General features: G+C 38.9%; 1 protein-coding gene across 44 annotated transcripts in view; it reads right to left on the bottom strand.

The window, feature by feature from the left end:
* camk2b1 (calcium/calmodulin-dependent protein kinase (CaM kinase) II beta 1) overlaps positions 1–13,616 on the bottom strand; it is a 102,595-nt gene that overhangs the window by 52,899 nt on the left and 36,080 nt on the right. For 39 of the 44 annotated variants that reach the window (XM_022667487.2, XM_022667482.2, XM_022667480.2 and 36 more), the window contains exon 6: positions 6,540–6,612. The exons of the other annotated variants lie outside the window; for them this stretch is intronic. In XM_022667487.2, coding sequence (XP_022523208.2) covers positions 6,540–6,612 — 73 coding nt within the window. The remainder of the gene's footprint in view (positions 1–6,539; positions 6,613–13,616) is intronic. 44 annotated transcript variants of the gene reach the window in all.

A 13,616-nucleotide genomic window follows, 5' to 3' on the forward strand; every position in this document is an offset into this window, starting at 1 on the left:
GGATACTATTAATGTGCCTTATATCCCACAGGACTTTTATAATACGTTAAACACAAACACATGTACACACCTTCACATAATTCACAGAGATAACACACAACTGACAAATCTACAATGACACACACACACACACACACACCCTTTAGCAATAGCACTGCTGCAGTTTAAACGCGACAATTTAATACCCATCTCCTGCATTGCAGAGGCGAGTGTCACTGTGATTCACCTTCATTAATCTCTCTCCCCGTCTACCTCGCCTCTCGAGGCACTGGAGTACACTCTGCCTCGCTGTACAAGAGGCACAATTCCTCCTCATTACAGCAGAAATTATCAGGTCAAAATCTGACACTGCTGTAAACCACTACATCTGTAAGAGCTCCACAAAACAAGAAAACTATTCAGCCATCTGACGATTCAGTAATCCTCTAATACTGTTTACCTCAGTAATCAGTAAAACTGATTATCTGACTGTCTCTGACAGGACTCCAAACTAACTAGATCCACACCCGCCCCTGAACTCGCCCAAAGCTTTATTTCATCTGTCCAAACTGAAAATGATCCATCCCAATGTTTTCTGCTCTTCTTAAAGCGCAATTCTGCCATTAGCCGGAAAGTGATTACAGTTGCCACTTTTGAAGCTCCACTGTTGATGGACACAGTGATCCATCAACTACAGTTATTTATCCCCACTAGTACAACAGTGATCCTCATCCTCTCTCAATGTTACCAGCAAGCTGATTGGCTCCGTGTTGAAAGGCAGGACATTCTATTGACTCTTTGTGACATCACTGCCAAGCTATTCACCTAAATCTTATATTGACAAAGAACTGTTATTTGTGACATCACTGATTCTATCGACTCTTTGTGACATCCTTGTATCCGGACTGCAATTGAAAAAACAGGAGGACCAGTGAGTTTTTGTTGGCTTTCTCAGGCACAAGATCACGTTCAGTAGCTCCTCCATTTCCACTCGCTGTTGTGTTTAAGTGGATCTCCGTGGAAACCCACATCCAAAGTGTAATTACGGTGTGTGACAGTGGACAAAAATCTATTTTATTGAAAGTGAGGTGATAAAACTCAGAGATGTGCATGCGGACGGGAATAAAATTAGCAATTCTACGAACTCTAAAATTCCCATGACATCACCACCACACATTCAACATTCTACTGATGAGACAATTCCATTTATGACATCACTGTTATATGTTTTACTACACTCTCACTGACTCAATCTTTAATCTCTTCTCTGTGACCTCACTTTAAACATCTATTGACTGAATCTCGATGTGATCGTGTGTGAATCTCGTGTGTGATCACCTGCCACCTGTTGACTGTGATTTTTTCTGTGACATCATTACCAGCTTGTTCACTGACTCTACTGTAATCCTCTTTGTGACATCACCAGTACCCTGTTCCTTTAGCCCCCGAAGCTCCTGATCAACCTGAGCTACCCTGCTCTTCTCTGAGGGAGTATCTCAGTCACCTCAGAGCAGCTAAAGCTCAGTATTATTACTGAGAGGCTGAACCTGCCAACACTGCAGAGTGTCAGAACACCAAGAGCTAATCCCAGTCTTACAGCTGCCCGGCTGTGGGAGGAATTTAGATGAACTGCAAAGAGAGAGAGAGAGAGAGAGAGAGAGAGAGAGAGAGAGATGGAGAAACAGAGAGAGAGAGAGAGAGAGATGGAGAGAGACAGAACGAGAGAGGGATAGAGAGACAGAACGAGAGAAAGAGAGAGCGAGAGAGACTGATGGAAAGAGATGAAGAGATTAAGTGAGAGAAAGAGAGATGGAGAGAGAGAGACAGAACGAGAAAGAGCTAGAGAGAGACAGAACGAGAGAAAGAGATGGAGAGAGAGAGACAGAACGAGAGAGATATAGAAAAAGACAGAACAAGAGAGGAAGAGAAAACGAAAGAGAGATGGAGAGACAGATTGAGAGTGTGAAAGAGAGAGAGAGAGAGACAGAACGAGAGAGGGATAGAGAGACAGAATGAGAGAGAGAGAAAGAGAGAGACTGAACGAGAGAGAGATATGGAGAAAGTAAGTGAGAGAAAGAGAGATGGAGAGAGAGAGACAGAATGAGAAAGAGCTAGAGAGAGACAGAACGAGAGAGACATTGAAAAAGACAGAACAAGAGAGGAAGAGAAAACGAAAGAGAGATGGAGAGACAGATTGAGAGTGTGAAAGAGAGAGAGAGAGACAGAACGAGAGAGGGATAGAGAGACAGAACGAGAGAGAGAGAAAGAGAGAGACAGAACGAGAGAAAGAGATGGAGAGAGAGACAGAACGAGAGAGACATTGAAAAAGACAGAAGAGGAAGAGAGAGAGACAGAACGAGAGAAAGAGATGGAGAGAGAGAGACAGAACGAGAGATATAGAAAAAGACAGAACAAGAGAGGAAGAGAAAACGAAAGAGAGATGGAGAGACAGATTGAGAGTGTGAAAGAGAGAGAGAGACAGAACGAGAGAGGGATAGAGAGACAGAACGAGAGAGAGAGAAAGAGAGAGACAGAACGAGAGAGAGATATGGAGAGAGTAAGTGAGAGAAAGAGAGATGGAGAGAGAGACAGAACGAGAAAGAGCTAGAGAGAGACAGAACGAGAGAAAGAGATGGAGAGAGAGACAGAACAAGAGAGATATAGAAAAAGACAGAACAAGAGAGGAAGAGAAAACGAAAGAGATGGAGAGACTGAGATTGAAAGTGTGAAAGAGAGAGAGGGAAAGAGAAAGAAAGAGAGAGAAAAGACAGAAAGAGAGAAAGAGAGAGAGAACAAAATAGAGAGCTGTAGAAAGAGACAAACTGCGAGAGGGAGAAAAAGAGAGATGGAGAGAGAGAGAGAGAGATGGAGAAACAGAGAGAGAGAGAGAGAGAGAGAGAGAGACACAGAGAGAGACACTCGTCTTTATACCATAAAGCTTCTTCCTTAACCTTCACCACGTTCCAATTTCCTTTCACACCTACACACACAAAAAAACACACACAAAACACACAAACACACACACACACACACAAACACACACACACACACACACACGTAAACTGAATAAAACAGCTCATAGCTAAAAGATCATCGGACAGAGTTCGTAACCTGCTGAGCTGCCGGAGTCAATTTGAGTGGGCTAAGGTCGCCTTGACTGAGATCAGTCCAGAAAGGTCTACTACTCTGTTACTGAGTGTGTGTGTGGGAGAGAGAGAGAGAATGTGTGTGTGTGTTACAGTGAAGAATAGATATTGCTGTGGCTCAAAACAGCTCTCCATGTGCACTATACAGCTCTGGAAATAAATAAGAGACCACTTAAAAATTATGATTTCTTTGATTTTACCAAATTGAAACCCTCTGGAATATAATCAACAGGAAGATGGATGATCACAAGCCATCAAACCAAACTGAACTGCTTGATATTTTGCACCAGGAGTAAAGGCATAAAGTTATCCAAAAGCAGTGTGTAAGACTGGTGGAGAAGAACATGCCAAGATGCATGAAAACTGTGATTTTTTTAATTAGTCCACCAAATATTGATTTCTGAGCTCTTATAACTTCATAATATAAACTTGTTTTCTTTGCATTTTTTAAGGTCGGAAAGCTCTGCATCTTTTTTGTTATTTCAGCCATTTCTGAAAACAGAAATGTTGCCTATAGTTTTTAATTTTCATTTTACTCAAATATAAACCTATAAATAGCAAAATCAGAGAAACTGATTTAGAAACTGAAGTGGTCTCCTATTTTTTTCCAGAGCTCTGTGTGTATGTATATGTATATATATGTATATATATGTGTGTGTGTGTGTGTGTGTGTGTGTGTGTGTGTGTGTGAGAGAGAGAGTGTAATTTATTATTATAGAAAGCTGCTGCGTTCCGGTTCTGGAAGAGTGGGAATCGTAGCCCTCCATTCAAAAGGGCACTCCAATTTAAGCAGACACTGATAGCATGAAACCGGAGTGGCCCTGCACTCAGGAGACCCCGCTGGCCTACTAAACAATAACACAGCACACGGGGGTGCAGGTCTTTATGTTAGGTCTGTGCTGATACAGTATATGGACAAAAGTACAGGGACAGCCATTCATTCATTCTTTTAAAATTAATTTACTATAGAGTTGGAGTAACTGTCTCTACTGTCCCGTTAAAAATCTGTTTACTAGATTTTGGAGCATTGCTTTGAGGATTTAACTGCATTCAGAGACAAGAGGGTTTGTCAACTCATCCAACCTATGCAAAAGTACTTGATGAAGCTCAATCATTCACACAGGTAGGCAAGGTTCATTTATTCATTTGTCACAATTTTTAATGACAAGCAGACCTGAGAGTTTAGGCCAATTGATAACAGCACAAATTCTTCTGACCAATTACAAACAATGCTGAGTATGAACATAATATGGTAAGAATCAAAGTTTCACAGAGCAAAAATATGGGGACCCCGGAAACACCTGTCTGTGATTGGTCAGAAGAATTAGTTTGGCCAATCTCATCTGTATTTGTCATTTGCTCTATTCTTAAATTATAGCTACAAATAAGGGCTGCAACTAATGATTATTTTGGTATTTGATTATTGGTAATCTGGCGATTATGTTTCTGATTAGTCGATTAGTCCTCCAACTCTACTTGCTGTGGATTTGGCTTCTAGCCATATGGTTTCTAGCTTTCTCTATCACTTTGAAACAGTAGAAACTGCTGAATATGGGAGGGTAATGACCTTCAAATGTCCAGAATATTACCCTTTAAATGTGGAAAGTACTGATATTTAGTGAGGAAATATGTAAACGGTTGTGTTTGGGCACTTTCAGAGCCGAGTGTAAACTGTGTGAGAGTTCCCAGTACTTTGTATAGTGCTACAAATTAACGACTGGTCGACAATGAACATTTGAAGTTGACAATATTTTATAATCAACATTGCCGATTATATCGATTAATCGTTGCAGCCCTGACGAATGGTCACTTGTCACTATGTCTTCGGACACACAGCTCTTTCTTCTAAAAGACTAGGTTGTCCTTTACTACTAAACTCAGTAGTGTTTAACAGAATATCCAATCGATAGATGCCATTTTTGACTAACACAGAATAAGACCACACATATGCACACGTTCTCTCATTAGAACAACACTCACCGCTGCAAACAACGAGGTCTTTCAGAGGAGATTAACTAATCCTCCCAAACAAGCCCCTCAGGACAGGATTCTACTGTCTCCACATCTACTGTTCACGCAACAATTATGATGAGCAAGTCAGACAGACTGGATCATCATTAAAACTGATCTGATTGTATCATGCGTTGTAATATATGCAGATTTGCATCTGTTTTAAAATCCGCCATGGGGGAGATTTCATTACTTGCATTTTTATGTGGTTTGGTTACAAGTCCAAAAGGTTCGAAACACCTTGTATTAGGGAATCAAGTAGGTCAGCTACACTAAGGCTATGATCACACTGCATGTAAAAAAGCCCAAATCTTTATTTAAGCTGTATGTTTTTTCAATGTGACCCATATCTAGGCCTGTCACGATAACTGTTTTTTAAAGGACACTAATAAATATATATATAAATTAATATGGCTCTGCTCTGAAGAATGTTGTATATGTGTAGGCCTGTCTGTATATGATAATTATGTCATATATACATGGAGCACACAAAGCACTGGAACTTTGCTATTTCCCTATTTCCTAGGCTTTACATGGGCAGGCAAAAGCTGGGATTGCATTTGAACAGAAGTTACAGATGTGTGGTATCAATAGACCAAACTGTGTAAAAGACAACAGCAGCAGTAAAACTGTACTGGGTGCTCTGTGTGTGTGTGTGTCTGTTGCACTGACTCAACTACTTCTTTGAGGTGAGGAGAGGAGAACAGAACAGTGTGAACAGGTAAGGTCTCCTTTTATAAACACAATAGAAAGCATTGATGGAGACAAAAATGATAGTTATTTTCATTTATTGTATGACGATAAAATAATAATTGATTAATACTTCTGAACAGTGATCAATTCGAGTTTCAGTGTTTGACTTCAGCTCGGTTTGAGTAACTGAAACTTTGAGCTCACCATGACATTATTATTATAGTGCACATTATTTGGCCACGCCCACACCAACATAGTTTTTATAGCTTTTTAAAATTTTTCTTCGCCTGCTATGCCTCCACTACAAAACCTCCGTAACTGTTGTTGTTCACTTTTCTTTCTCCTGATGCCTTTTTTCACCCCTTCTTCTTGACATAAAAGTCAAATTAATTTCAATCTGGCTTTTCAAACCAATACACACTGCCAGGTATTGAGTATGTATCAGATTTTATTACCAGTGGCCCAATCAGAATTGAAAGTGTCAGAATCAGTGTGTTTTTGTCAAATCAGATTTGGGCAACTTGCTGTGAGAACGAGCCATAAAAATACAATAATTCATAATGGATATAAATAATCTCAGAAAACCCACTTAAATCACGCATACACAAACACGGACACACACACATAAATATATATTTATATTTTTTATATATATACTCATTCACACACAATTCACGTTCAGCAGACAATTACATGACACCTGTCACTCACCTTCAGGTCTCGGTGCACCACGCCCATTTGATGGCAGTGAAGCACCGCCTCCAGGATCTGCTGGATGCAATGACTGCATGCAAACACCAGGGGGCGCATGTTAGTCTGAGCAGCGCTTACAGTCCCGTGCACAGGCCAAGGGCAGGTTGGGGCAGGGTAGGGGAGCTTTGGGGGGGCATTAGAGTAAGGTAGGGGGGTGGGGGGGGGTACTATATATCTCTATAGACACAAGCTCTTCCTCCCTCCCTCTTCATAATAATAATAATAATAATGAATTGCAACTCATAGACGAACACACATCGGTGGCAAAACCTGCTCCGCTAAGCATTAGTGAGCATTAGAGAAATCTGAGACATTAGCACCTATTAGGATGGTAATAGAAAATGAGCAATGGTGCAATAAGCTCAGCGGTATTTTCAGCTTCTGCTGGGCTGGTATATTTTTGGTGCTGGGCCCACAGCGCAGTAGATGGAGTGTGGACTGAAACCGCTAGGCTAAACATGAAGATGAAGGCTGAAGATTGAACAGCATGGTGTTCAGATGGTCTTTAACTGGTAATAAGTAATAATAATTATTTGTCCAATTAATTGTTTCCCAATACATTACTACAGTTTCCACCAAAGTACTTTTTTTTTTCCCACACTATAAGGCGCAGCGGATTGTAGGGTGCATTATGCTACACTAGTAAGGAACAGGGGTGTCACCATGTTTTCCTTTTAATTCACTAGGTCTCATCGCTGGGTTGCGAGACCTGTAAAGCTAAGATAAGTTAAGTAAACAATACTGTAATCTACACAGATTTCTCTCCTGAAAACTGTTTATTTAGGTGAAAAAAGTGCATTAGTTTATTTACAGTAAGCTTAGATTTCTACTAAGGCTGGGTGCAGCAGCATTAGCATTAGCATCAGTGGCTAACCTCTCGTCCCACGTAGCTTGTTTTAACACAGTAAACATGCAGGCTACACATCGATATACGCGCCTCTGAACGACGAAAGAGCTAGGGCTTAGCTCGGTTAGTGGCTAATGCTAATACTGCTTGAGAAATAACAGGACTTAACCAGATTGATCAAAAGGTGTAACCGAGGGCCCAGAGTAGTCCAGCGGAATAAGGTGCTGCCACTATGATTGGGAGGATCAAATCCCAGTTATGCAGCTTGCCATCAGCTGCCGGAGCCCTGAGAGAGCACAACTGGCCTTGCTAACTCTCTGGGTGGCATGTGCTAGTCTTCACCCTCGTGGTGTGTTGGGGCATCACTAGAGATAGGGGGAGTCCTAATAAGTGGGTTGGGTAATTGGCCTTTTAAATTGAGGAGGAAATGCGATAAAAAAGGGTGGAATCGGAAGCAGATACATCTTTTTGGAGAGACAAATTGGGGTGGAAATGACTAGCCATCTCAAATATTATTAATTATAATGAACATTAAAACTGGTCTTAGGTTCTCTGTATAAGGTTTGATTTACACTCAGATTTATGAACCTATGAGGTCTCTCTTCAGAACTGCAAAACTACTTGAGTAGAATCTACTGTATATTTGAGTAATTTTACTCTTCTGTTTCAGTCCACATGCAGATACTGCTTCTGTTTCTCTCAGCTTGTCCAGAAAAGCATGTTTTAGGAGCTTATGGCACAATTTGTATGTATGGCAGTGGTGTAAAAGTGATTTACACTACAAAACTGCTTAGGGAGCCCAGGAGCAAAAAATAAATACCAATTATCGATGATGCTGCTTTAATGGTGAGCTTCCTTTGCCAGAAATGTGCATTCAAGGCAACAGATTCTCAGAACAGTATAACTTAGTTTGAGGCTAAAATAATTTGAGAAATTCTCCAGCAGATTGAAAAGCTTGAGTGGATTAGCTTAGTTTAGCTCTGTGTTGCAGTGTATTAGAAAAGGCAGGGAGGTAAGACAGTGTATCTAACGAGAATTCTGGGTATTTTATCCTCTAATCTACAGTATATAAACTCTACAGCTTGAGACATATATAGAAGGTCTATAGAAGGTTCCTACAGTACATCAATCACATAGTACTTCTGTATAGAGATCCATACACACCACAGTATTGATGACTGTATTGATTAAAAAGTAAAAAAAAAAAAAAAAACCATTAAAATTATGATAATATAATAACAGTTAAATGAAGAACAGATTCTCGTCCAGAAGGAGACAGGGTGGAGGAGATGAGACTTTGGCACAGGGGGAAGATCACACAGGGAGATGGACACTGTGGAACTATGTGCAGGTTGGTATATATCTATACAGCACTGAATAGATACATCAATACCGACACTGGAAACACAGTCATGTGATGCTCTGCTCATCTGCAGGATTACATGTGTGTCTGTGTGTGTATATGTGGTGCGTTTTGTGTGTGTGTGTGTGATTACGTGTGTGTGTGTGTGTGTGTGTGTGTGTGTGTGTGTGTGTGTGGGAGGTTGTTTACATGCGCAGTGTGGGGCAGCAGTAACGCAGACATGCATGTGAGCCGGTTGCTAGGAGACGGCAGCGTGATGTCATGCGTCAGTACAGAGGGTGCTGCGGGGCAGTAGTGAGGTCTGCGGGGTGCAGACTGTGGGTGTGTAGGGTGGGAGGGTCAGACCAGGCTACATCCCAGTGTGGACCCGTAACTGCACTACTATTCCGCTAACGGCTAATAGCTAGCAGCGAAAGCTAAGAGCTAATAGCTACACAACACATGACCGATCACAGAATAGTAGAAGAGCATCAGGTATAAAGAATTAAAAGTTAGATGATAAAAAGAGAGAAAAACAACTACAAAATATGAATAGGAAAAATGTCAAGAAATAGACAAGGTGTAAGGAGAAATAAAAAAACAGATGAATTAAAATGAATATGAAAAAAAGGAATAAAGAGATAGAAATGAAAAATCGAAAAAAAGAAAGATAAATGAAACCGATAAACTGAAAAAAAGAGAAAATAAAATACTAATAGAAAGAAGTTAACAAATGGAAAGAGAAAGAACGTAAGAAATAGAGAAGGAAAACAGAAAGAACTAACAGAAACTAAATAAAAGAAAGGCAGAACCTTTTGAACAACACAGAAAGATATGACATGATTGAAGAAGATGGACAGATTGCAGAAGAGAAAGAAATAGAATGCAAAAAAAGGCAAAGTGAAAAAAGAAGAGAAAGTGCGAGAGAGTGATAATAAAACTAGAAACAGAAATAAGACACATGAACTAATCGAAATACAGGCAGAAAAAGAAAAAAAGGACAGATTAAAATATAAAGAAAAAAAGATGGATGAAACTAATAACCTGGAAAAATGAGAAAAAATAAAATTCTAACAAAAAGAAATTAACAAATGGAAAGACTGAAAGTCTTGAGAAATATCGAAGCAAAAAAAATAAAGAAATAACAAACAGAAACTAAACAGAAGAAAGATAGAAAAGAGAAAAAATTAAATTAAATTTTTGAACAACACAGAAATAAATGACAGAAAAACATGGACAGTTTGCAAAGTGCAAAAACAAACCAATCGAAAATGAAAGAGCGAGAGTAAGAGAGAGTGAGAATAAAGATAGAAACAGATGAACTGATCTAAATACAGCAGATTAAAAGAAAAAGAAAGATAGCTAGACAGATAGAAAGAATAATTTAATAATTAGACAGAGACAAACAGAAAACAAGAAAGAAATTAAACAAAAAGATAAAATAAAAAAAGGAGAAAATCAACCAAAAAATGAAAAGAGGAAGAAAAATAACAGGCATAAAATAAAAAAGGGTTAATGCTGATTTGTGCTCAGTGTTAAATATGGATACAGGAATGAAGAAGGTCATTTCTCTGTACTCTGTTACTGGTATTTCCTCCGGATTTATGCACAGGCTGAGTAGTACGACTGTAACTCGTGGGGGAAGTTTAGGCAACATTTCAAGTGAAACATGAGCTCTGCCATGTGAACATAATAAAGAAATATAATAAAAGAAATCTATTATAATATAACTTTATACTATTTAGCGCTGATCGTACTGCTGCCTCTGACCTGCCCTCTGGTGGAGGTACCATTAAACACCCAGGCTAACGTAAAGTACAGGTAGAATATTTTACGAATATCTTACGCCACAATGTGTATAGTGTAGTTTCCATCTGCTCAAATAAGGGAGTTTAAATGTGTCTTAAGTGGGCAGCAAAGTGTGTGCGCACAAGTGTGTGTGTGTGTATGTGTGCGCGAAAGAGAAATTGTGACCAAGTGAGCTGGCACCTACTTATATCTATGTGTGTGTGTGCGTGTGTGCGCGTGTGTGTGCGTGTGTGCGCGTGTGTGCGTGTGCGTGTGTGTGTGTGTGTGATTTACTTGGACAGGGTGGGCAGTAAAGATCAGGGCAGTAAATTAGAACACTGTCTCTCCCAATAAATAAATACTGCACAGGTCATATCACACCACAAGTGTGAGTGTGTGAGTGCGTGTGTGTGTGTAGAGAGAGTGAACAGTGCCTGGCTAAATTTAACAAGATGTTTTAATGACTGACAGTGTAGTGGTAAGTTTGTGTTTGTGTTTGTGTGTGTGTGTGTGTGTGTGTGTGTGTGTGTGTGTGTGTGTGTGTGCGTTTATATGTGTTGATTAGGGGTGTGCTATATTGTATCGTACGCATTAATATTGCCACCATATTTAAATATCTTAAATATCAATATTATACCCTGAAATATGGTGCCATATCACTCACCCTTAATTATCACATCAGGATTCTACTTTTTTGCTGTTTTTAGGAAAAGAAAAATTCACACTGTTCTCATTTCCTATTTTAAATCAACTAGAGACAGATTATATCTGTCCAGTATCATTTATTTTACTTTAATTCTGGATATATGGAGATATATGGAGCGCTTTATTAGTATCATGACTCTTATTCTGGATCGTTGACTTTTACAAATCTGATCAAATTCTTGTAATTTTTTTTAATATCTCAGTTAGGAGTGTGGCATATCATATCATATATCATATGCAAATAATAAAATTGAATTTTCATTTTGTTGCAGTAGTGTATTCCTTAATTATTTTTAAAATTGAGTGTTTTGTTATCAGAAAAAAATACCATGAGATATCGTAGGGGCATATCGCCAACCCCTAATGTTGAAACTCTATGTACTTGTGTGTGCTACATAATAATAGATACAGTAGGAATGAATTGGTCCCGATGTGTGTCCTAATGTGAAGAAGTCACAGAGTGTATGAACACATGAATATGTTAGAGAGTGTGTGTGTGTGTGTGTGTGTGTGTGTGCCCTTCTCTCTTCACCTCCCCCACTGTCAGCTGTTGAGTGCTGTGGCCTGCTGGGAGGGAAGTCTTGGGGGTGCTGCTGCAGGAGGACTGTTACAAATGTTACTGTGTCACACACACACACACACACACACACACACACACACACACACACTCCAACCCAGCTCTGTACAGGGTCATCTGCTTAACATTCATACACGTGTTCACTCAAATAAAAAAAAATCAATATTGATAACATTCGTTGCTACTGTTATTACCATGTTATTAAAATTGTTATTACCATGTTACTATAAGTATTATAACATTCTATTAGTATTACTATTACTGTGCTATTACTACTTTGTTATTTCTGACTTAATAAATATTCTTACTATTGTGTTATTACTTTAAACAGCAAATGATTGAGCAGCAGAGAGAGCATGTGCCACCACTATATAAAATAAAAAAGAGCTACAGTTTTATTGTGAGCTGCTCTAATAAAGCTGTATTCAGCTGCTCTACTGCTCAATTATTATTATTATTATTATTATTTTTTTTTTATGATGCATGATATTCGATAATTTGGGTAGAGAAGAAAGGGTTCTCTTAAAATGCAAAAAATAGCAAAAATTTAGAAGCTTTGAGCAAATAAAACTTAAAATTACCTTTAATTTCTAATTTTTATACCATTTTCTCCCCAATTTACATGGCCAATCACACACCCCATTCATAAGGACCCTATAAACCTATCACTAGTGATGCCCCAACACACCAGTAGGGTGAAGACTAACACACGCCTCCTCAGACACATGTGAAGTCAGACTGCGCCTCTTTTTAAACTGCTGCTGAATCAGCACTGCCGAGTAGCATCACAGAGCCCTCTGAGGAAAGCGCAGGGGGTTCTGATACACCAGCTCACAGATGCCTTGTGCTGATCAACATCGCCCTAAGAGTGATGAGGGGCAAGAGCGGCATCTACCCACCCAGAGAGAGCAAGGCCAATTGTGCTCTTTCAGGGCTCTGGCACCTGATGGCAAGCTGCATGAACGGGAAGCGAACCAGCGATCACTCAGATTTTTTTTTTTAATTAAATTGTATTCTTTGTCATTAATGTTCTACACTTTAATATAAATATATTCTTGAAAATATTGCCAATATCGCCACTAGTGACACAAGAGCATTTTCTAAAGAAAAAACAGAATAGTTGCCCATCTCTGGCTAGGCAGTTGCTATGTGGCTGATACTGTATTCCAGGTGGTTGCTATGGTGATGTTGAGATGATGTACACAATACGGACAATAAACAGTAGGGAAATATGAAAATATCACTATATACTTAAGTATTGCAATGTTTAGCAATACCTTATAGACTCCCCAAAGTATAAAAATGAAATAAAATGAAATTGTATTAAATTGTTCACATGCAAATAATGGTGGCAGAGAATGACTCATTTGTATTGTGTTTAACCCTTAATGTGATTGTTGTGATAAATATATATTAGGGATGCACCGAAATCGAACAAAATATTGAGGGACAGAATGTTGGCCTGTTTCCCCTGTTAAAAAAAATCTAATATTATAGTAAACTGCAATAAGATGAGTCATTTTCTGCCAATTTTCGACCAAATCATTTCGGTTGCCAAATATTCAATGCATCCCTAATACAAATATAAACTTATGAATTCAACTTTTTTTTTTTTTACTCAGATATTTTTGTACATGCGTTTGTGGTTTTTTTTTTTACTATGAAAAAAATAAAAATAAAAATAGCAATACATTGCTTTAAACACAGTATCGCAATATATATACTGAATCGTACCACCTGCATCATGATACTGTACATAATAAACAGCCCTAGTAA

Source organism: Astyanax mexicanus, chromosome 22, assembly GCF_023375975.1.
Source record: "Astyanax mexicanus isolate ESR-SI-001 chromosome 22, AstMex3_surface, whole genome shotgun sequence".
In the NCBI taxonomy this organism is placed as follows: domain Eukaryota; kingdom Metazoa; phylum Chordata; class Actinopteri; order Characiformes; family Acestrorhamphidae; genus Astyanax; species Astyanax mexicanus.